General features: G+C 41.1%; 1 protein-coding gene across 4 annotated transcripts in view; it reads right to left on the bottom strand.

The window, feature by feature from the left end:
• Positions 1-1,006: 1,006 nt before the first annotated feature.
• Positions 1,007-23,979, bottom strand: part of opa1 (OPA1 mitochondrial dynamin like GTPase) — a 36,509-nt gene continuing 13,536 nt past the window's right edge. For all 4 annotated transcript variants that reach the window (XM_056378529.1, XM_056378531.1, XM_056378530.1 and 1 more), the window contains 12 exons: positions 23,521-23,585; positions 23,358-23,434; positions 22,036-22,201; positions 21,594-21,746; positions 21,213-21,321; positions 20,553-20,632; positions 20,175-20,315; positions 19,910-20,026; positions 19,705-19,798; positions 18,914-19,024; positions 3,397-3,461; positions 1,007-3,207 (listed from right to left, as the gene is read on the bottom strand). In XM_056378529.1, the coding sequence (XP_056234504.1) occupies positions 3,397-3,461; positions 18,914-19,024; positions 19,705-19,798; positions 19,910-20,026; positions 20,175-20,315; positions 20,553-20,632; positions 21,213-21,321; positions 21,594-21,746; positions 22,036-22,201; positions 23,358-23,434; positions 23,521-23,585 (1,178 nt within the window). In that variant the 3' untranslated portion in view covers positions 1,007-3,207. The remainder of the gene's footprint in view (positions 3,208-3,396; positions 3,462-18,913; positions 19,025-19,704; positions 19,799-19,909; positions 20,027-20,174; positions 20,316-20,552; positions 20,633-21,212; positions 21,322-21,593; positions 21,747-22,035; positions 22,202-23,357; positions 23,435-23,520; positions 23,586-23,979) is intronic.

Below are 23,979 nucleotides of genomic sequence, written 5' to 3'. Positions count from 1 at the left end.
TCCTGTGAAAGAAGAGAGGATGCCCAGGAGTGTAGGACCTCTGGACTCTGACTTATTAATCAGTCAGGCCCTCGGCTGCCTGCCTGCCTCGGGCTGCATCATGTCTTCAGCCTGCTCTGGGATGAGATAACAGCCTGCAGAGTTAAATACTCAGAGGGTTTGCCCAGACCTGGAGCTGAAGCCTCAGCACATCAGCACACAGGTCACTGCATCCAGCAGCAACCTGCTGCAGGATACATAATGGTTACACACGTACATTTAACACAACTCTCCAAGGATGAGAGCGAAACAATGCATCAGAGCTGATTCTTTTTTCCTTCTTATCTCAGATTCTCAAAGGCAGTAAAGGTTAAAGTAAAGGGAGATGAATTCTGTTCAAGGCAACAATGCAAACAAGATTTGGAGATAACCAGTATCAGGGAGTAACTAAGTACATTTACTCAAGTACTGTACTTCAAAACTAATTGAAGCTAATTGTGTATTTCCGTGTTATTCTTCATCTACTCCACTACAATTCAGAGGGAAATATACTTTGTTCTCCAATGCATAATTCCAACAGCTATAGTTACTAGTTCTTTAACAAATGAAGATATTACATACAAAACATATGATGAGCTTATAAAATATAATGCACTGTTATACAATAAACTACCACACAATGTGTAAAATACAGCAGTAATAAAACAGTAAAATGCTGCCTGCACATTAATGCAAGTTATAATGATCCACTGACATAATTATGTAACTTTCAACTTCATGGTGGCGCTAGAGGAAAAGCCAAGGGAACGCCACATCCAGGGAACATAAATGTCTCTACAAAATCCAAGAGTTGTCAAAATATTTCAGTCTGGACCAAAGCAGTGGACTGACCAGAAGACACTATCAACATGGCACAAAAGCAAAAACTGCTAATACTGAGCTGGATGACGATGCACCCAACAGCAAAGCGACTTCCACTGTTGTACAGATTGGTTCAACTGTGACAGGACAAGCTGGCGCGTCATGAAAAATCTTTTTTTTTTTTTTTATTTATGTCAATTTTATTTGCACTTTTTCCTTTTAAACACAAATTTAATAAATAAAGCACATCTGATGGGGTACACCATGCAAACATTACTCTCTACAACATAAAACATTTGTTTGAACCAACTCACCGATTTTCTGTTACACAAGCGGCTCACTCTGCATACACGTGCTTAACTTTAGCTGTACAGAATGCACGGCATATTATTTATATAGACCCATGTGTCCTTATACACATATGCATGAATGAATGGAAAGGGGTTTACAGAGTCTCTCACTCCCTTTTGTCAAATATATGACAGTTTAGTTTTTTTAAGCTAGGAAGAGTTAGTGGACGTCTGCATGGGTGATGGAAAGAGTCATAGTGGTCCAAATGAGGGAGGTGCAAAGAGTGGTGCAATGTGAGATAAGAAGACAGTGGAAGATGAGAGTGAGGAAGAAGCACAAGACTGAGAATCATCCGGCCCTGGACAGTAACAGGTGGAAGAATCAGTGAGTTGACGAAAGCAATATACATTTTCGATTTAAAATCACCCACCAGCATGTTGTATTTTTCCTTTGTTCTTGACTGTTAGGACTATTTCTGTACATTTTCCTTGTTTTTGGGGTGTTTGATCTCATCCCAGAAGCAGCAAGAGGTGTAAGATCTTAATGACGATTCAATCACAGACACAAGAGTGGATAAGTACACAGACTGAAGTGTCCTGCCAAATAAACAAATGACATGAAACCTGATGCAGCTTGCAAACATATCAATGACATCACCCTCCTCCTCCTGTGTAGCTGGACCAACTGATCAGGAGGGACTGGATGCAAGACAAAAAGGGAGACATGGGGTGTCACAACTGACAAATATTGTAATAGTGTTTCAAAATCTAATGAGATCTATCTATAAATTGGTAGCTGATGTATTTTTTAACCATGATCATGACACTTTTTAACTGACAATGTAATATGGATGTTGAGTAATGACATCATATACCATATAAATAGGTATAACAATGTAATATATTCATATGTATGATCACATAATCAGTTAAAAACTGCAGTAATTGGTTTAATCATGTGTCTAAATGCTCTACAAACATCCTGAATTTGTTTAATTACATTTTTATCTATTAAGAGGGTATCCTATTCTTCCGTTTGGAAGTTTTACTATTGAATTGTCAGTTGAAACACAGGCAGATATATAGTAGATGAAATGTTAATGTACAATGATGGAGCTTTACACATAGACTCACAGAGACAAAACGTGAGTTAGAGGCATGGCCAGAGCATTATGTGCATTTGGCAGACATACAAACACACGATTTGTCAAATTCACCCCATTAGACCAAAATAATGAGAAATTACATCTTTACATAATATTATTTCCAAAACCTTCAGAGCTGAGAAGAAGCTGGATGTTGAACCATGTTGTTACTTTCAATTCTTACAGATTCAAGGTGAGAACATCTGCTGGAACTAAAGTCTTATTTGGGTTTACATGTAGAGTAAATGGAGAATACAGATTTAGCTTGGAGGGATAACTTAAGTGCTTTGGATCCTAAGTGCAACAAAAAGATTATTTTGAACTTTTAAGAGAGGCAAGTTCTGAGTCTACCAGCTGGGTGACTTGGTGAGCACCAGGTGAGATAAAGGTATGAAATTCAAGGCTATTTCACCCATCAGGACCAGTGACAGTGTTGTGCATTTCTCTGTACACAGATCAGTGATTGCACACACTCTGGAATCACATATACACAAACACCAAAGGCCAGGAGAAAAAAAAAAAAAAGAAAGTGGGGAGATGAAAATGTACACAAGCCTTATTTATTGAAAATGCTGTGCAAGCTTCTCATTTTCCTCCTGATCTGACTGTTTGTTTGGGCTCCTGTGCAGAAGTCCCCCTCTTGATGCAGGACAGCAAGAAGACAGAAGAAAAAAACAAAAGAAAATCAAAGAAAGCTTGAAAACTGTTCCTCCATATTATCCTTCAGGTCCAGGTCCATCTTCCATCTTTGTCGGGTGGGGGTGGGGGTGGGGTGGGATGGGGGGGGACGACAGGAAGGCAAGCCGGGACATTAAAATCAGGTGATGGTGTGGTGAGGCAGGGCAAGGAGGTGATGACGGTCATTTACAGATTTACTTGTCTTTGTTCAGTGCATCTCTCTGCTGTGATCCAAACATGTACTTTCAATTGTTCTGTAAAGAGGAAGGAAACTCAAATCAGATATACATACAGTTACCATTTACCCTGTTGATTGCCCTGATTCTGTGTTAACCTTTACTATATTTTCACAACATAACTGAATAATAAGTCGGTGCTTTGATTATTACTGATGATGATTTTGATACATGTAGCTGGTAAAACAGACAGAGGCAAATACCTACTTATTTCTCCTTGTGAAGAGCTTCTATGAAGGCTTCAAGTTTCTCCTGGATCTCACGAACTTTCTCTGCAGAGAAGCACGCAAAGTCAGTTGGTTGGTCAAAAATACGCAGAATATTGACACACACACACACAAAAAAATACCAACACATTGTTAGAGCTGAAACAATGTCAATCAGTTGATCAGTCACCAAACAAAAAATTGATTCTGAATTACATTGAAATGAAGAAAAGCCAACAATTCACTGGTTCCAGTTTCATGAATACGTAGATTTGCTGCTGTACTTTGTATAGTAAACTGCAGAGCTGAAACAATTGCATTTCTGATAATAGTTATTAGATATAAGAAAAAGAATGTGAGAAATTTTCTGTTTTAAATAATTGTTAACTGATCATCTTTTGATTTTAGACTACTGGGTGAACAAATCATGATATTCAAAGACATCAGCTGGGCCAATGGGCATTTTTTCTGGTGTTTAAAAGACTGAATAGACTTAATGGACAGAATTGTTAACCTCAGCACTAAACATTTCCAACAACCGCTGAAATCTTTTTCATCATCAGCATGGGTAGCTGATTATAAATCATTGATCAAGTGAATTTCTGCAGGTAGAAATTCTCTCACTTTTTCACCAAAACACCAGATGGTCCCCTCTGACTGTGACAGCCAAACCTCAAGGCAGACCTCCTTCACACATCTGATGATGAAGAAGTGGGTACCCTTTCCCAGTTAGCACAGACCACATCAAAGCTCTCACCATTCCCTTTTCATGGTATGTACCTCCCGGGCACATTGCTAATGGACAGAGGGAGATACCATAACAACAACATTTCACATAAAAGGAGGGAATCTACTGGAAAAACAGTCAGTCAACTTCTTTTCATGAGTACACTCCTATTGTCCGGAGACTGCATAAGACCAGCAATCCTTCCACCCAACATGTACTGTCACACGAGATGAGCGAGTCATCGAAAGCAGTCTTAATCGCTGATTAAACAGAGGCTGAAGGAGGTCTGTGGGCCAATGCAGAGAAAAGGAAGCCACAGCTCCCAATGCCAGCTGCACCTCCAGGCCTGGATGGCTCTCCAGCTTCCCTGTCGCCCTCACTAATCTGTCTGGATCTCCCCCAAGCACAAACTCAAACACTGGCTCTGAAGAACAAACTAGCACTGCTGTATCTTGATCAATCAGGCCCACGAGATCCATAGGCAACCTATTGTCGACTGTTTTCCTACGTGGAGGCCCAATGAAAACACAGCTTTAAAAAGACTTGTCCATTTTCAGGGAGATAAATCATTGTGGTTTGGACCACAGAGCAACGGTGTCCTAAGTGTCCATTTCAGGTCGGCACAAAGGTGATAACTGCGTGCGTGCTTTGGAGTGAAACTAAATCTCGTACTCAGGGGCTTGTGTGCAGCCCCTTTGATGGGAGCACGGCTGCTGAGGTATCCTTTTCCTGACGGATGAAAAGCAAATGGATGTTAGGAGAGATGCAGGCACACCCCCACACACGTCCAGAAACACTAGCAGACCTGAGAAGTGGATAACACAAGAGGAGTGCTCTCTCTCTCTCACTCACACACACACACACACCTACACACACACACGTAAAAATTGACTGACAGCCAGAAAAGCTTGGCCATGAATGGTGCACACACACACAACCACCTCAATTACTTGAAAACCAGCGAGAGCTGTGCAGTCATGCCACCTCCACCTCTTTTCACCTTCCTACACACTCACCGCTGGCAGGTGGTAAAAAAAGAAAAAATCCCCGGCCTTTGATACTCTGTTAACACACTCAGGCAAAATGGCAGGGCGTTAGTGGGAGATTACAACACCTAATGGAGGCATTAAGGGGGCCTGTCGAGGGGCACGCTGACAAGTCACTGCAGCAGGTGTGGGGTTGAATGAAACATAACCCTGCGGTACACCATTCCAACACACAGCCCACCGCAGGGCACAGCTCAAAGGCAACTGACAGAGTTCAGCCGTGTGGGCTGTGTGCCCTGACCACAGGACAACATACCTCAATCCAAGCCAATCAGAGAAGGATTACCAACATCTGTCTGACCTGAAGAAAAAGAGACGTGAGGTGTAAGGGTGTGGAGTTCTGGTTGGTGTGTGGAAAGGAGGGTACTGACTGTCAGATCATCAAAACCTGGGAAATCCCCTGGCTCAAGCTTCAAAGCCTATAACTGGGTTTAGATGTGGCTGATGATGCTCTAAGGAGACTCAGTGTTTCAGATGCAGACACGGGTCAAACACTGACAACTGTCGGGCAGAGACACTGAGCTCTGCTAGATCAGCAGTGGTCTAGAGGTTCGTTTGTAGGGCTTGTGATAAGAAAAGACACTGGTTTGAAGCTAATCACCCTCCTTTTCTTTAACATCGTCTGTGGCTGTTGACGCAACTGAGACCCACCACTGATCCCTAACCTTAACTTCGTGGGCTCTACAATCTGTACAACATGCAATACCCGCTACACATAGACCTTTGTTGAGTAGTAGGCTTTTATTATGAGGTCCACATGATCAATTTTCTCCTTTCTTTTGGCTGCCAGATGGTGGACAGACAATTAACCAAGATGCAGGTGTAATAAGTGCTTAAGCTTAGCAGCATTCAGGATTCACTTGGTTGATCTACTGTTGGAGTGAGAGAGCGCCTACACTGGGTTGTCTCATCCTGACTCTTGAGTGAACCTCCAGATTTGTTTGATTTTGGACAAACCACAGACAACAAAACTTGAAGACAATGTTGAGGAAGGCTGTTTCGGACTGGCTGCTCATGGGGCCTCTGCTTTAGCTAGCTGCTGATGCTTACTCAAGGTAAGCCTCAAACAACCCACTGACAGCCAGCTTTCTCTTTCTGTCCTTTAAGTCTTTACTATTTTCTTTCTTCATGTCATTCTCATGACATTATATACATTTAAAAACAAAAGATATTCAGCAACTGATAAGTATAATTAGTTTAAGGCAGAGACTGTAGAATGAGTGTAGGGTGAAGAATGTCGATCAGTGAAAATGTCAAAACTTCCACTTGGAAGTCCCGACCTGTGTGTCAGAATGAGGCTAAAATGACCGGCCATCTATCACGATAGAAATTGCAGCTAAAGGTTTACTTGCACCTGACTCCCTGCATTGAAGTTTCACCATGAGATGGGATAAATGAGAACAGCAAGGCCCATCAACCATTCCCTTACAGCAGGATGCTTAATGACTTAAAAATGAGCCCTCAGCAGCTTTCAGGAGCCCAGGAGGCCACGGGTGAATGTGAATGGCATCTTTCAGAAAAGCCAATATTCTGTGGATAAAAACTGTGAGAAACAGATATTTATTTCCACCAGCACCATCTGTTTGCCACCAAAAGACAGCAGCAAGAGGAAGAAAAGGCCACAACAAGGCTTTCTTTCGTTCTGTGGAAATGCAACAACAAAAAAAAACAGTGGACAGAGTCACTATGGCCTGTTCCTCTCTGAGCAGTGGGAGTAGCGATCTAAAACTCCATTTAGGCTCCTGTTTACCTAAGAGATGAGGCCCAAAACACAGTCATTCAACCGCTCACCCCTTTATCTGGTCATGAATATTCCCATAATCCTCTGGCCTCTATCCCAGAGGCCCCCTCTTTAAGATGCTGGGTGTTGTGTGGGTTGCCGAGGGTGGAGGGACTCTCGCCCATTCAGAGAAAGAGAGGGGAGCCTTTTCCCCCAATCCCCTCTTTCAAGGCCTTCTCTCGGCTGATCTCCACATGAAATGATATCTCATTCACTCTCACTCTGTAGAGTCTCCTAAGCCTGCTATGGCCGAAGCGCTGGCAGAAGGAGGGCTGAGCCAGAAAGCCTTTAATTGACCTGTAATTAGACTGTGAAACTGCGTGGCCCTGCTGGACAAGTAGCCACCACAGAGGAGAGGGAGAACAGAGGAGAGAAACAGATGAGAGGGAGGCCTGCAACTTACTGTGAGATAGAAAAAAAACAACTAATCCTCTTCCTGTGGGAGATGGCTACTCTTCTTCACTGGATGTGAAACGAAGGGGACCATAAAGAAAGGGTGAATGTTATGAAGATGTGGCAATAGATAGATTTCAGTGGATGAAGTTTGATGCCATGGTTGAGGCTCCTTTAGCATGGTACTCTGAAATTTTGTACTGACAAGAGGGCAGCAGTTCACTGTATGGTCACTAGAGAGAGGGGTGGAGGGTTTAGTTCCTGTCCCACCCTGTCATCATTCATGAAGAGACTTTTTATATCTCATGACTGCCAAGGTCACAGTGTAGGTGGGGACACTGAATGTTTAAACGGTCTGCTGTTTCCTTCTTTGAAAGATGATCTCTTAATGTAACAAACAGAAAAGCCTTTTTCCGCAGCATGCTGCTTGATTTGTCACTAAATCTGGATTGTCACGCTATAAAAACTGGGCCATGGGAGACATAGACACAGGGAGATCTGTAACGTCGACGGCCCAAACGCCATGTCAGTGACAGAGCAATGAATCAGCCCTCATACTCACGGCTCTTATCTAGAAAACAGATGCCTGGGAGAGAGCAACCCAACCTGGGGACAGACATACGTAGGTCTAAATAGGTCAAAAGCCTGGGGTCAGCCAGAGGGCAGACTAAACAAAAACAAAAAGTAAAATGCAGGAAAAATCTTTTTGGAAGAGCTGGGCGAAGCGCAGGTTTTATTGACAAGCATTGCTTGTGCCTTTGAAGGGCCAAACATTAAACATTTTAGTGCAGGGGGTTGTTAAGATGAGGATAGTGATGAGAAAATTTGAGAGATGGAGGGTTTAGCTTGAGGCCTTAGGGAATTTAACTGAGAAAAGAGAGACAACAGTAATTGTAAATAATACAAAAGAATAGAACAAAGACTAACTAGAACTTATCATCTAAATACAGCAGCAAACAAGTCACCATCATTTCCCCATACCATTCTTAAAAATGAACAGGTCTGAGTGAGCCTACTTATGCGTGTAAATCACAGCAACTCAGGGGTCTGATGTTTTCCAAGACTCACCTTTTGCACTCAAATGGAGGCCTGTGCTGAAGCTAAGTGGCAATCAATCTTGAGAAGCCACTTGGGCCTGAGGATGTGAGGCTGATAAGTCTGGTTTAAACTGAGATCCCGTCATAATCCCTCAGAGAAACTCCCCTCCACTGAATCAGCCACAGGTGTGTGGACTAAGTTAACAAAAGTCCAGACTGAGCACACAAAACACACATACTTGAGTTGGAAAACATGCACGCACTCAGTTGATAACTGGGCCTAAACATAAAGGATCAATTTTTAATCACCTTGACTCAGTCCCTTCTTGACACGGCGCTGACCCCAAACCACCCGATCAAACAAGACGACAGAGAGAGATACGACAGTCCAACTCTCCTCTTCCCTGCTGCCCTCAGGTAAAATCATGTTTCCAGCTGCTCTAGACCCCACACACCTTCCCATCCATATAACACTGAGGAGATGGTAAACGCACCTGGAATTCCTTTGAACCTCTAGAAAAGGCCTGTTCAGGCTTATAGGTTGGAATCACTGGACTGCAGGTGTTTTATTTAAATGCAAGGCAGACAATGTACTACTCAAAAAGTGGCGCAGTACTTGATAAAGGCAGCATTACTACACTAATAACCAGTTCATCTTTTTCTTGACACTCGATCAAAAACACCTGCGTAAATTAAATTCACACTCAAAAAAGAGACTTTAAACACACAGCATGCCTAGCCACACATACAATATGTTCTTTTTTTGTGTGTATGGTTTTCCTATTACCGCATCTTAACCAACACCTGATGTATACGTAGATGTGTGTGAGTGAGAAGTGGATCAGTGGGAATGGGTCCGAGGTGGCCACACTGCTGCAAACATGTGAACAGAAGTCTCGCTGAAGTTCCCCTCCAGTCACACACCATCTTCTCTTTCCTCTTTTCCCACATTTGCTCTCTCTTTTTCCCTGAGGAGAATGAATGATGGTTTACACTCTCCTTTATAGTTTCATTTTTTATCACCACTTCCATCAGCACCTCTTGATTGCTTGTCATCTAAAACACACAGCTCTTTTTTCTTATTTCCTTAGTCCGCTGGAGTTATTTCCTGAGTTTCTGTCTAGGGAGGACATTCAGAGGCAGCCACATCACCTGCAGATGGTCTCTCAGCCAACTTAATCTGACTGTAAATACTGGGAATGGTTTTACAGAAATGTAGCTAAGAACAATGTCAGTGTTAGCTGTTCAGTGGATATTTAATTTCAGGGATTACAAACACATATTCACTACTGTACTTAATATGTTTTCATATTGATCTACGACACAGAAGGTATCTAAGTGCTTCATCTACGCCTATTAACAGCTAATCACTCTGACCAATGATCAACAGCTGTATTATCAAGAGATTATCAAACAGATGCTGGATAGGAGCAAGTGTATCTGGGTCAAAATATGTAAATATACTCTGCTATAATTAATATTTTGTTACACATGGTTTTCCCTCATTGAGAAATCCTGGAACAGGCCTCACCCACCACCGCTGCTTGCACAAGGTTGACAGGTGAAAGAGCAGTGCGTATCAGATGAAGAGACTGTGGTGCACCAAAACGGGCGATTAGCATACGTATCACAACGGTTAGCATCTGTTATTTGTTTATGATGTTTGGCAGTGGCTGACACAGTGTTAGTGGTTGTGCTAACGCAAACTCTCGCTCTCTGTACTGACAATGTTTCGGCTTCGTTTTGCCCACCCGTCCCCACAAGTTGACGTGACTGGTTCCTTAGGGAATGTGAGGTATGAATCCCTGGCTGTCTGAATCCATTTTTATGAGACTGTCATTGGTTCACTGCGGTTCCAAGGTGGAAATATGCAGTTGGCGTTGACTGCTTATTTCATGTTATGTCTTGTATTATATAAAAAACACCATGTGGAATTGTTAACAAGGTTAAAAACTTGATTTTCCCTGAGAGGGGGTCTTTAAAGCTAAATGTTTAATTGGTGGAAATTTTATGTAGGACCATTTCAAAAACTATCGAAGAAAACATGACCCGGGTGATCACATTTCTGAAACCATATATCAGCAGTATCAGCAGGACAGCAGGAAATCAGTTATAATAGGGGCAGAATGCCGACTGTGGTAAACCAGATATAACGACAAAAATGTCTTTCAGGCTGTATTAACTTTGTTCTTCATTAATCTAGAAGTGCACACAGCATTAAGAAAACAGTAATAATAAATCATTTAAGGTGCCTTGCAATAGAAAAGTAGTGTATTCATTTCAGAAGTCTCTCTCACACAACATTAACAGAACAAGATTGGATAAATGTGGAAGGGCCGCCACATCTATGCTAGTGTTATGACAACTGTTGATCTAGTGTTTGTGTACTTGACACTCCTGGGGAGAAAGTGGATCAGTTGGCAGCAACACTGCAGCCTGAGGTTTCCTCCTCCGTGGGAAAAAACAAACTTATATTGTAACATTACTAAGCCTCTAAGTTTACACAGCCACACTGCTAACACCGTCTATTTAATTCAGAGACAATGAAGACTGTGGTCAGGCAGAGTGGAGATGAGGTTTACAGAAAGAGCAAGAAAAGACAGGGAGAAAAAAAAAAAGACAAGAGCCAAGGAATGAGAGACACAGAAGTAAGACAGTGTGAAATAAGGAGTGACGCGGAAAAGGGACAACGCCAGACAGAAGTGTAGATGGAGAAACAAAACAACAGATAGAGTAATAAGTCAAATTCATATAGATCATATTAATGTAAGAGTGCATCTCAGGCCAATAGTCCCAAATATGACATCAAGGTGGAAAGTTTACTTTACAAAAATGATGATGTTTGTCAACCTTCCAACACACAAACATGATCAGGTACTGACATCTAGCAGCAACGTTAAGACACAAACTCTCTGCATCTGCAGCCAACAGCTATCTGAGAACTACACTGGCATAAAAAAGTGATTTGATCTGCGGTTTCAATACAGCAGACTAAGAATTAACTTGGCCTTGGTGAATCATTTGTAAACTGAACAAATTACAATTTCCTACTTATGTAGTGGTGTAGTGGCAACTGTCAGTGACAACTGTATAACGTGTTCAGCTATACACAAATACAATATAAGTGATTAGAGTTAGAACAGAGGATGAACCTGATATCAAACAACACTCCTTAACAGATGATTGTGGCAACACACAATTTAGTTGTTTGTTGGCTTAAAGAAGCTGTTTTGTTATTTTAGCGTGGATGGTGAACTTTTTGAAAAGATCTGAAAACATGAATGTAGACGAAACCGTGCGACACAAAAACTGCCATTTTTTAAAATTTCTTATATTAGCTGTGACATAGGCTCACTGAAAGAACTGTGCAAAAGGTAGGAGACCACATGTATAGATGGTATAAGGTACTATACATACTGTGATTAAGTATATAATTGCTTGTAACTGGCCCATTTCATGATTCATGTGTAAATGTTCAAATTCAGTGGGTGCATTAGGTTATATCTGATTTGTAAACAAGATGTACAGTATGATGAAACTAACTCTATGATGTCAACAGCATCTAAATAATCTAGTTTCCAGAAGCATGGACGATGAAGCAACAGAAGCATTAATACCTATAGGAACAGAACTTAAAGCTGCACACAAAACATGAGCCAGCTATAAGGTTTGTGCAAATGCAGCAACTGCTCCGCTCCCTCCTGAACACAGGCAAATGTGCACACAACACCTTAAGATGATACGTCATCCCTTAGAGCAGAGGAGACCAGAGAAGCACTTCTCATTGAGCCCTCGCTAATCACTCTGGAGGAAGCTGTCCAAAGGAGGAGGAGGGGGAGGAGATGAAAGGAAACAAAGTGAGCGTGAGGCTGAGAGGGCATTCCGGTGAGCAAGCCCAGACAACCAGAGCTTTATTGTATTCTGCTTCTACACAAGATAAAGGAAAAGGAGAAAGTGACGGCATGTGCAAACATGCAAACACTTCACACATTACCACTGTTCTTGAGAGCACATTCAGTTGACACCTTTAATTCCTTAACCCTCAAATAACCTTAACACCAAAGCTGAAATCCATAAATTTCTGCACATTGTTGCATTCATCAGTAGCAACAAGCCTGAACTGAAGATGGTGAACTTTGTTTTCGTTGGCCAGGTGTTCATTAATTTGAATCAGCCCTTGCAATAATATGCTAGCAACCAAAGTGTGACACTAATGGACTTGATTTTGGTATCGGAAAATGCTAACGCTATAAAATGCTTCACTTCGAGGCTCAAGCATAATGTAGGTAATGTACTGTATAGGATGTTTCCGAACTGTTAAAAATAAAACAGAAAAGTAACTTATCCTCATCCCTCACTCTTAATATAACTGTCAAATGCAGTGAAAAATAGTATTTGAGTTACTGATTCTGTTCAATTAGTCACTGAGAAATTATTACTCTTCCTGTGCTCAGGTGCTCCTGCCAGCACACTCTTCACCAATCTGACAAGGTGGACAAACAGCCAGCAAGATGGGAGAGACAGCCGAGAAGCACTTATTCTCTTTTATAGGCAGCCAATTTATGTGCCAGGAGAAGAAGAGGAGCAGAGGAACACAAACAGAACTAGCACCGCTGCCATTTACACACATTACATATTATACACATATTACAAAAATTTACCAAAGCAAAGTGAGGCTGTGGGTCAGAGGTAGAAAGGGAAATAAGGAACACGCAAATCTGGAGAAGGTAATAGATTTAAACTCAAAACTTATTGTGTAGGAATAAAACAAGAGCTAAAACATTTGCCTTGAAGCTAACATAAGCATTAAATCCCACTGACAGTGCCCTCTCTATGTTATAAACGGCAAATATCGCACATGACATAATTTGCTGACACCAACCTTTTAGCAAAAATGGTGCAGTCATGATCTATGCTCACGAGTGTAAAGTGTCTCATAGTATTTAATATGACAACCAACACCACCATAATAGAGTTGTGATTCTGGAAACTCTCTCGTATAGTGCACGTTCTCAAATCAGGCATCACAGGACTTTTTCCAGTACAACACACACACACAAAACACAATTCTATGAGGGGCAATGAAGCAGCCAAGCAGCATCCTAGTGGTCTCTTAAGAGGCCTGTGCTTGCACATTAGGCCTGGGCTTTGCTCCAGAGGCGGCACTGTGCCATACAGCTGGTCTGGTACATGCTGACAAACACACACACAACTCTTTGCAATGTACATTGTACCACTCATTAATGATGCTTTCACCCTCTCACTCACTGACGCACAAACCTGACCTGTATTGGTAACCTGAGCAATGCTGGGCCTGTCTGCGAGTAGGGGCAGATAGAGCTTAACAGCAGACTGTCCCTGGGAGCACATTTCTGCCTTTGTTAAGTATGTTTATCCATTCTCCCTCTCCCTCTTTTCCCTCCTCTCTTCCCTCCTTTTCTTATAGGAGAGGTTGTCAGGTGAATGTGGTGTCTCCTGTCTGTGGTGCAGGGACAGGGTCAGTTGGACAGAATTTGACAGAGGTAGTGAAAACGTGACAGAGAGATCCTGATAGATAGAGAGAGGGAAAAGAAAGCTAGCTGGATCAAGTAGCCTGTGGTATTAGCTGACTGACCTGTGAGGTCAGGCTATAGTTTGGACCTGAGGCTTTTTGACCTGCTGTCTTTTAAAAGGCTGGAGGCAGGAGGACAACAACTCTGAGGAACAATGATTTCATAACGCGTTGAGGAACGTTGCTTTACAGACAGACATGCACAAAACCCATTTTCCTGTAGTTTAGGAAGAGGTGTGTGCAACTCCTATCAAGCGTCCAACCACTGATTTGAAAAACCACACTAAAATTGCTCTAGTGAAAGGCTGTATTTGGCGTTACAAACACACTTCTCCCGATTGAAAGACCACAGGTTCTACGCCTGCCAACGGCTGAAATGTCTTGAGTGAATGAGGCATTTGTGCGATTAATTGGGTGAATTTTGACTGAATGCTTTTATGCCCAGCTAGAATCTGCAACATCATAATGCAGTAACCAGACATGTCAATGCATCACTAATTAAATCAACAAGAATGTTAAAGGAAATCTAAAGAACTCCACAAGTTTTTACACAGAAAACCTTTTGATAAAGTTTGTTTCTTCAAAAACTTTTGCCCCAAGGAATCTTGCACACTTTGTGTTTTGAGGTGTGTCAGCCCATCAGCCATGCAGTTCAGTCTAGACTGATGGACCCATATACCCACGGCCACACACATGGGTCTAGGCCACATTATACAGAAAGCCCTGTGCAAAATGTCAGACAGCTAATGACCCAGATCCTCCACTCACCCACTAACTCAACCTGACAGACTGACAAAGCTGAAACTCTGGAACACACTTTCTTGGTAGGTGGAAAAGAAAAACCTGACATCAACATAAAATTAGGACTAAGTGATATAGGCATGCTGAGAAGTACAGTATTTACAGAATACTTCAATAAAGCAGTTATGAGTTAGAACAAAATGAGTGGTGTTAGATGTTTTTTAGTATTTTTTCCAGGCATTTTATGCATTTGTTGGAGAGGAGATTATGGAGACAGACAGGAAATGAGGAAAGGGAGACAAGGGGAATAACATGAAATAGAAGTCCCTTGCCAGACACAAACCGGTAATGTTGTGGTTCATGGTCAGCACCTTAAACCCCTAGACGACCAGGGTGCCTAAACTAGGGCTAGGTTTAGTATTTCTAGATTTATCTACAGTTTTCCCTCATGTTTAATTTCCTAGCAGAACAGAAATATTTTTGATAGAAATCTGAGTGCTGTGGGTCTAATCCTTGTACCCCTCTTACTACTGGCAGCTTGTAATGATGCAGATGCAGAATGTGAGGGTGTCTCTGTCACACAAATAATGGAGGTTCAAACACAAGACATAATATGTGCTCTGGCAGAAAATTAAACACACCATTCTACAAGTCACTTTAGGTCGCTGTTTACTATTCTGAGATATGATAGTAAAAAAGACTGAAAACATGAGATTTAATAGCCAGTGAAGTTACAAGGTTCCCATGCTGGACCCCAGGAGCCTGTCAGAGTGAATGTGTGTGTGTGTGTGTGTGTGTGTGTGTGTGTGTATGAACAGGTGTGTTTCTACCCTATAGGATCCCATGACAGATTCCAACCACATTCCCACATCTACCGCTGAGGGGAGTCTTTGGTGGTGGGAAGTGGGAACGTCATGCCTGTTTGGGAAAGTTTGGGATTGAATTGCCTTATAGGATTTGCAAGGCCAGGCAGGTCTGGGCATTCCTGACAGTGTGTGGAACGGAGAGAGGAGTGTGTGTGTGTGTGTGTGTGTGTGTGTGTGTGTGTGTGTGTACATGCACTCTTCTTTCCCCTAGGCTGGTGTCATGACTCCACAGTGGAGGGGGTAAAAACAGCCCCTTGTTTAACTACCTGGCCAAAAAGTTGTTGATTTTGTGTCTCTTTTCTCTATCTCTCTTCATGTAATTTGACTGTGCTTGTATGAATTAGTAGGCCTGTATAAAATCTTTGTGTGTACATGTGTGACGTTACTCTAAATGTTTGTCTTCTTAAATGCACAATAGATTGTGTATTCTGTTCTTATGTGATATGAGAACATGTGTGCACATTTGTGTTTACACTGGTAGTAACTGGTAAAAAAATGTCAATGGAGGGGTGTTTCAGAGTTTTCTTAGGGCAATAACTGACTCAACCAAACCAACACAAACACCCACACATTACACACACAGATAGACCAACCACTCAAACCCTGCCTCATTCACCTGTAGGCTTTTACAACATGAGTCCCCTATCAGTAGACAGGAAGCCCACATGAAGGAGGAAACAATGGGAATTGTGTGCATGCGTAAGAGTCTAAACAAATAACTCTTACAGGGTTAATGTTTGAGTGTGTGAAGCCCAAGGAACACCCATCAATTAGATTCTGTATATAAAAGCCAAGAATATCTGGCAGCAGGAAGTAGATGAGGACAAGATTTCTCAGGGCCAGAGGGCAAGGCACTGCCAGTTGAATCGTGTCACCACATAGCCGGAGAATATGGCTAATGCATGGGTCATATGGTCAGGATGTCTGCAAGTTGCAAAAACCTTTTAATAGCTTTTTAAGCTCTTTAAATTTCATATGGAATCTGATTTGAGATCAAGTAAAAATTGAGAAAAAAAAAAGTGATTATTACTGACTCAGAATAGACAATGAAAAACCCTGATAATAAAACTCTTTTAGTTAAAGGAAATATTGCCAGAAAAAAAGTCAAGATGGAAATCATTCAGCCTAGTATAACTATAAAAATCTGCCAATGAAATAAGATTAGTGTGGGTTTGAGTTTTCTAGAATCGAGGGTCATGCTTTTGAGATGAAAGCACAGATCTGTATTATTCTGTCTTGTTTAAAACCTTCACACTCATTAATGTGAAGTTCTTCATAATCAAAAAAAACTGCTTTAATCAAACCTCACTGGCAAAAATCATCGCAAAAAACATTGAAGTAGTTGAGGAAAGAAAATGTAACTATTGAAACGGATGAATGAGAGAATAGTTGTGTGAGTGTGTGTTTACGTTATACTTTGAGGTAGATGTGTGTAAATTATACTTCCCAGTGTGTGTGTGTTTGTGTTTATAGGAATTATCATTATGAGTGCGTGTGAATGTGTCATACAGAGTTCCAGCATGCCTCACGTACTTTGTGAATACAGACTTTGTTTAACCAGCAGAGTTTTGTTGAATGAGACCAAAGCTGGAGACCACTCAACTCTAACTGAAGTAGCTGTTAATGGGAGGCTTCAGCAAGGAGACAGGTAAAAATTAGCCCATCCCCAAGAAAGGTCCTTCAAAATTTACTAACAGTGCATATATACTGCATGTTCATGGTACTAATGCTACATACAGTACATGCCTCAATGCCTTTTTAACCAAAGTAAATGAGTCAAATTCCTTCACATTTAGTGATTCCTAATCTATTTTGCAAATGCACATTTACACATAGACAAGATTACCAGTGCATGAAAAAGTTTCCAACAGATCATTGAGTGTGATCTGTTGGAACAAATAAATCTAATGCATTACAGTGCTGACCAGTGTGACCAGTGACCTGCCTGTGTGCCTTAATCCACTCTCTGTAGACAAATCAAGACTGAAAAAGTATCCATGGAATCAAACAACATACACAGGTCTGGTCATGTCAGTGGTGGCACAGACCAAGACATGACTAATACTCAACAACTAGAGGGGTTGTTAGTGGTGTGCTTGTGCTTGCACCAGTTCCAAAAACACAGAAATCCTCTCTATCCATCTCTGGTTACCATTAACGCCAGACTAGAAATGAGACCAGAGCCATACTGGTAGTCTGACTCATACAAGCCACATCCCACTCATTTCCAACATGACAAATAAAAAACACACAAAGCACAACGGTCATTTGCAGTATCGTCTGGTTCATGACCTTTACTTTAACAATGATTTTTCAAATTATGATTCATTTTGTTTGAACAGAAAAAGAAAAAAAGAAAAATTATTCCTCATACTTAGTGCCTAACACTGACATAAATTATACATAACTTATGCAGTCAACAGTAATGTTGGCTAGGAGTCGAAATTCTGAAAGTGGGTGTCAGTCATCTTAAGTGTTGAACATCTGATTTTGGAACCAGATTATTCACCGTATGCTATTATTGACAAGTATGCAGGAACATGATAAACTCCTGAACAAGTTTAGAAAGCATTTTCCAATTTGAAGCGACTAAATATATTTTACCAATTTCAGATAGGTGCCATTTGGTAAAAGTAAAGAGGGTGTTATTATAATGCATGCATTATAATGCATGAGAGAAAGCAAGTCCGGACATGCCTTGTGGGCACTCTGCAAATTGTGCTGCTTTTAATCAGTAAAGTTGTGTAAAAAGAGACCAAGGCTGGTGGCTAGGCCTGATAGAGAATCAGACAACTCTCCCTCCTATCCTTACTTTCCCATGTGCCAATTCAAGTCTCCAAATATATTGTAAAAATATGTCATCAGCACCACCATATATGTCGAATAAGTTTATGTCCAGGCTCATCAGGCCAGACATACACATATGTATTGATATACAAGAGAAGACAGTAGGAAAACTAAGCTTAAAAAGCAGCCGGCCACTTGACATCCAAGTTATTTTAACTTGAAGTTACTGTATCTGTTTGAAGAACTAACCAACTAAATCCTGCTTTATCTGGCTAGTCAATGGAGATACCTTAAGCACTACTGCCACCTACTGACAACTTTAAGATTTCCTCTAATGGAATTATTTAGATATTACAATATACCTAGCTATCATAAGTTGATTCAAGTAAGCATATTTGAATGCATGGAAGCCGATGTATGCTTTTAATACTACAGTCTGGATTTGGTTGACTGACTGTAGTTAAAATCACATTTATGGTCTCTACAACATCCAATGTGACAAACTGAACCAGTGACAATCTGCCTTTTTACTCATTTCAATTTCAGCTTTCAGTGTAAGCTTCTGTTTCGCAAGTGTTTGTGAGTCTTACTGAGATCCTCCGCCAGCTGTACACGGCGACCAGTGATGAGGTGGGTCTTCTTCTCCATGTCTTCCCCAAAGTCATCCAGCACCTCCTTCACATTTTTCTCCAACCGGCGCACTGAGAAGACAAATGGAGGAACAAAGACACATACAAAGCATAACAATCAATATCCAATCCAAAAACAATGCATGGGATTTTTCCGTTTGCAGATTGAATTATTTGATCAACACATTTTAGCATCATTAAAATGGTTGAGGGAGAAATTGTCTATTCTCACAATGGGTGTTTTTGAGCATACCGGTTGTAGGACCAATTTTATTATTGAATTATTATCAATGACCTGGAAAACTGGTTATAAATCTTGGGTAAATTATATGACAAAGTAAAGGTTGTCCAGCTGCCCCAGTAATCCATATCTCTACCACTCTGAACTAAGCTTTATCCATTGATCTCAGTGTTGACTCTCTCGCCTAAATAACTGAAGGTTCCACTGACACAATTTACTCCATCAGAAAAATATACATCTGAAAGTATAGAGTAAAATTTTCATCAATAACCTGTTAGCATTATGGAATAACTCAAAAGATAAGTATTGGTAAGAAACCAAACTGAATGATGATAAACAATTTGTTAAAATTTGAGAGGCAAGGATGACTAACAGGGGGAGGCAGAGAGTTAGATATTGAACCATATTGTAAATTATATATAAAGTATCCATTGCTGCTCCTTTTATATGCAAATGGTGGGAGCCTCCTTTTAGAACAATCTTCCATTATAAATAAGTCCCTAATCCTTACCCTCAGTGTTGGTGAGCTGTTGTCGGAGAGTGTTGGCTGTGATGACCAGCATTCTCTGGATCCTCCAGAACAGTACCACATCATTGCACTCCAACTGTGAAAAATATGAAGACACAGTTCAACTTTTCACACAATGACAATTAACACAGGAAAGAAGAAGGTAGAAAAGAAAGACACTTCAGGGTAGTTCTTCACCTCTCCTTACCTCAGAGTCAACAAAGTGTCTCTGGTAGTAGTAAAAACCTCTCTTGCAGAGGCTACAGTGAGCCAGTGCCTTCTGCAAGAAGTGTCGGCGATACAGCTGATGCCACGTGTCCTTGATCTGTACAGGAAAAGAAGTCAGCACTCTGGGAGTTAATGGGTGGTAGTTATAATAAAAGCTCAAACTCTGTAAATGCTGCAACTATGAAATAACAAACACTGGATTTAACATATTTTTCCCATCATCTAACTTTTGTTTAGAGGCTCACCAGCACAGGGTCAACTTCGACCCCTCGTCCCTCGAGGTTCTTCCTCACTGTGGTGACCTCGTCATTGGCCAGGTAGGCTGTGTGGTCATCATGCAGCTTCAGCAAACGCTCCAGCTCATTTTTTGTTTCATTACGGATGTGCTAAAAGGTCAAAGATAAGGAAGTGAGCATTTAGATTTATATGATTATTCAATGCACTGTGTGCTTCTATCAAGCTCTAGTACCTGAGGTACTGTAAAAGGTGGATCTGTACTAATGTGTAATGTAACTGGTATTATACCCCGTCTTATAATCCTTCCACTTAAAAATCAATGGGGTGCCTCTAAAACAACAGCACAGTCATGCCCAGGAATTTGGGGAGACTCCTCAAACTCTGACCTGATCTGGTGTGCGATTCTTCCAGTTCAGCCACCTCTGCTTCCAGTCTGGACCCACCATGTCTCTAATTACTGAGTCAGCTGCAAGAAGAGAGAAGACAGATGTTCAAAGAGAATGAAAAGCATACAGTTTGCCATCCATTGCAGAATCCAATTCCATTGAAAGTATTTAAAAACTCTTTCATCTAGAATTTCTATGGTGCAGAGCACCAGGGGCAGTGAAGCAGAGTAACACACTACACAAAATAATACAAAGGAATGACCATTTCTGACCAGCTGTCCTCTCCTTTATGTGTGTGTCTGTGACATGTTTAACTGTGCCAGCCATATTATATTGAGCCATGCTGAACATTAGAACAGTGTTCGACTGCGATTCCCGAGTTTGTTCCGTAATTTAATGGCTCTGACCCAACTATGTTTGGATGTCAACCATGAACCCAGAAGTAGAGGAAATGTGAAAAATGCTAAATGGATGAGCTGCTCATATATACCGCTGTATATATGACCATTCATTATCTTGAACCATGTTCATGTTATGACTTTCCAACTTAACTACACAGGGCTATGAGACATTTTGACAGCTAAGATATCACAGTTTAATAGAGAAAGGGAAGTCTAGCACTTGGTGTGAAGTTGTATAAAGCCATCATGGCTAACGTACTGTCTTTGAGACGTGACTGCAGGGTTTCTTCCATGAACTGGATTGCTGCATCCCACTGAGGTTTGTCTGTGATGGAACGGTCTTCTAGGGCATTGTGCTGGATTACCCTCTGACAAACACATACAAAGGGCAAGGAGAAAAATCACATTAGTAGCAGAGTTGTATAATGTAATGCAATGTAATAGAAATGCATAATAAGTGCAGTACAAAATATGATACTTGATAGCATGATGACTACACCAATGTCACCAAGACCAGTTTCCTTTTAAAGGAAGGTAGATGATAACTAAATTGCCTTTTGAAAGGGACAGATTAAATTAACTTGTGTATAAGGTCTCTGTATCCTTGTGCTCAGGGTTGGTGGATTTACTGTTTGTTTACCAGGCTGTCCATGGCCCTCTCATTCCACTTGTGCCTTTTGATGCTCTCGTCCTTCACAGCCTCCTTCAGCTTGTCAAAGATGTCGTCCTGGTCTTTGCCTTTGTATTCAGCCATGAAGCGGGCAAACTCCTCCTGCAGTGTCTCCCAGGCAACCTGATGAGGAGCGAAGTGTTTTGGGGAAAGAAAAGAATCATAATACCACAAGGCCATTGCCTTTTTGAATATTCCTTACAATAAATTCAGTTTGTGACAAAATATAGAAACTTAATGTCACTAAAATATCAAATCATTCAGTAATAATTCAGTTTTAGCAACTGCATAATGTATATATGGAAGAATTACATATCAAAAACAATCCCATGATGAAACCAATTTAATGTAATACTCAACATTACAATCTGAATTATAATATGACCAGTTGTATTAAGAAAGACTGCATTACCTCCAGCGCTTTGTGTGGAAGCTGCTTGTCAGTCCACTGCTTGAGCTTGATGTCTATGGTGGTGTTAAAGGTACCAGAGTCCATTGTTTGGGCAGCAGGCAGGTAGATGTTCTCAATTACATGGGTAGAAACACGTTCCCACAGCTTCTTCTGCAGGATGGCCTCCCTGCAGGGGTAAAAGATAACTCATTGCAACTTCAAAAGAAATGTGATTAGTACCTCACTCTGAAGCTGGTTGTTGCAATTTTTGTTCTCTTGAGATCTAGTAAAACGCTGAAGGAGCGACGACATTAACGTAATAGATGTTAACATCCTTTTTTAGATTCGGCTTATCATGTTTTGTTTCAGATGTAAGATGGATCTAACAAGCAAGAATGCTCTGAACAAAGTTGCTTTTAGCTGTCTAGCTCAGTTCGCTTAAGTGACCCGGTGGGGCCTGAAAACAATGAGTGAAGAGGGATCGTTCTTGGCTCAGCTGCTTTCACAGTGCAGTCTGCTGCAGTCACAGTGTGCTGCTGTGATTGCCCTTGACTGTAGATTCCAATACAGCTTCAGTATGACCCTGTTAACAGCTAAAGGCCTCCGCACTCTCACTCTATCTCTCCACAGCAGTGTGACAATGGAACAAAACCCTCCCCAAGTTCCCCTGAGACCAGAGCAGTGTTGTGCCTTTCTCATTAATCATAAAGGCACGCTCATATTTCATTAGGCTCCCCTTTTGTTCAGGCTAGCACTCCTCACTGTCAATAAGCACTTTCTCCAATAGTGCTGGCTGCTGGCTGGCTAACAGGGCCACCCCTGTTCCAATCCATGGGCCATTCATCAGAGTATTGATCTGGGAGAACTGATGGCACGCACACTGGGGACAGCCACAACACCATGCATACATCTCATTTAGCAAGGTTTTCCTCATTGGAGGTGAGGCATAACTAGACATTCACATGTAGGTAAATGCTTTCAGAGAAAGACCAGCAGATTGCCCTAAAAATAGCTTTCCACTCATGTCTAGTTGAGTGCTGTAGCAGAACATATGATCTAATTCAGGAAGACAATTTTTATAAAGTTCAGTCATCTCAAGGGGATTTCCTAGTAAGACCAATATACTAAATAGGGTGAATAAACAAATAATACTCACAATATTAAAATTTGATCAATATTTACATTGTGACAACTGACTTCTGACTCAAGAACAGGAGGAAGCACTGTGTATTTGGAAAGTGGGGTCTACTGAATCCATAATTAGCTAAAACAAAGTTGAACCATAGTATAAAATCTTGCAAGGTTAATGCTGTTTTGACAGATATAACTCATCCTGAACTTACCAATGTTGTGGAGTCACTTGACTCAAACTAATGACTTCATCCAAGATTTCATTTTTGGCCTTTTCATAAAGTTCATTCTGCAAGGATTCAAAATAAGGCACAATTAGATGAGTATAATATGCCTTTGGAGAACTTCTGTGTAAGAGGACTTTCTGTTTCTCACCCTGTCCAGCTCTCTCAGACGAGGGTAGTTGTTCTTCCATTCTGTCTCCAGGTTGAAACGGGATGCTGTGGTGAGGAGGGACATTGATTATTTCATCATTTATCATTTACAATAAGAACACCAGCATGTATAACCTTAAACTTCACATTTAAAAATCAGTGACATTATAATTGCATACAAGTGATTCCATCATAAAGCCTATTTAGAAACTTAATCTACCTCTTGAAATTTCTAAATTAATCTACCTTCCCTTATGTGTCATTTCCCAGGTGTTTGTCGTCACGCCTGGATGACAGCAAACAGTAATACTCTATAATCAACAGGCAATGATCATACAGGGACAGGGCCTGCTTTGTTTTAACTTGGGTATGATATAAAGGCAGCTTTCAGACTGATAATGGTGCCTATCCTTTAATAAAAGTAGGTAAGGACTTTGCACACTCACTCTTTTAACTAGTC

The sequence above is a fragment of the Seriola aureovittata genome, chromosome 6 (assembly GCF_021018895.1).
Source record: "Seriola aureovittata isolate HTS-2021-v1 ecotype China chromosome 6, ASM2101889v1, whole genome shotgun sequence".
Classification (NCBI taxonomy): Eukaryota; Metazoa; Chordata; class Actinopteri; order Carangiformes; family Carangidae; genus Seriola; species Seriola aureovittata.
The sequence above is the reverse complement of the archived record's forward strand: the minus strand, read 5'-3'. Positions and strand labels throughout refer to the sequence as shown.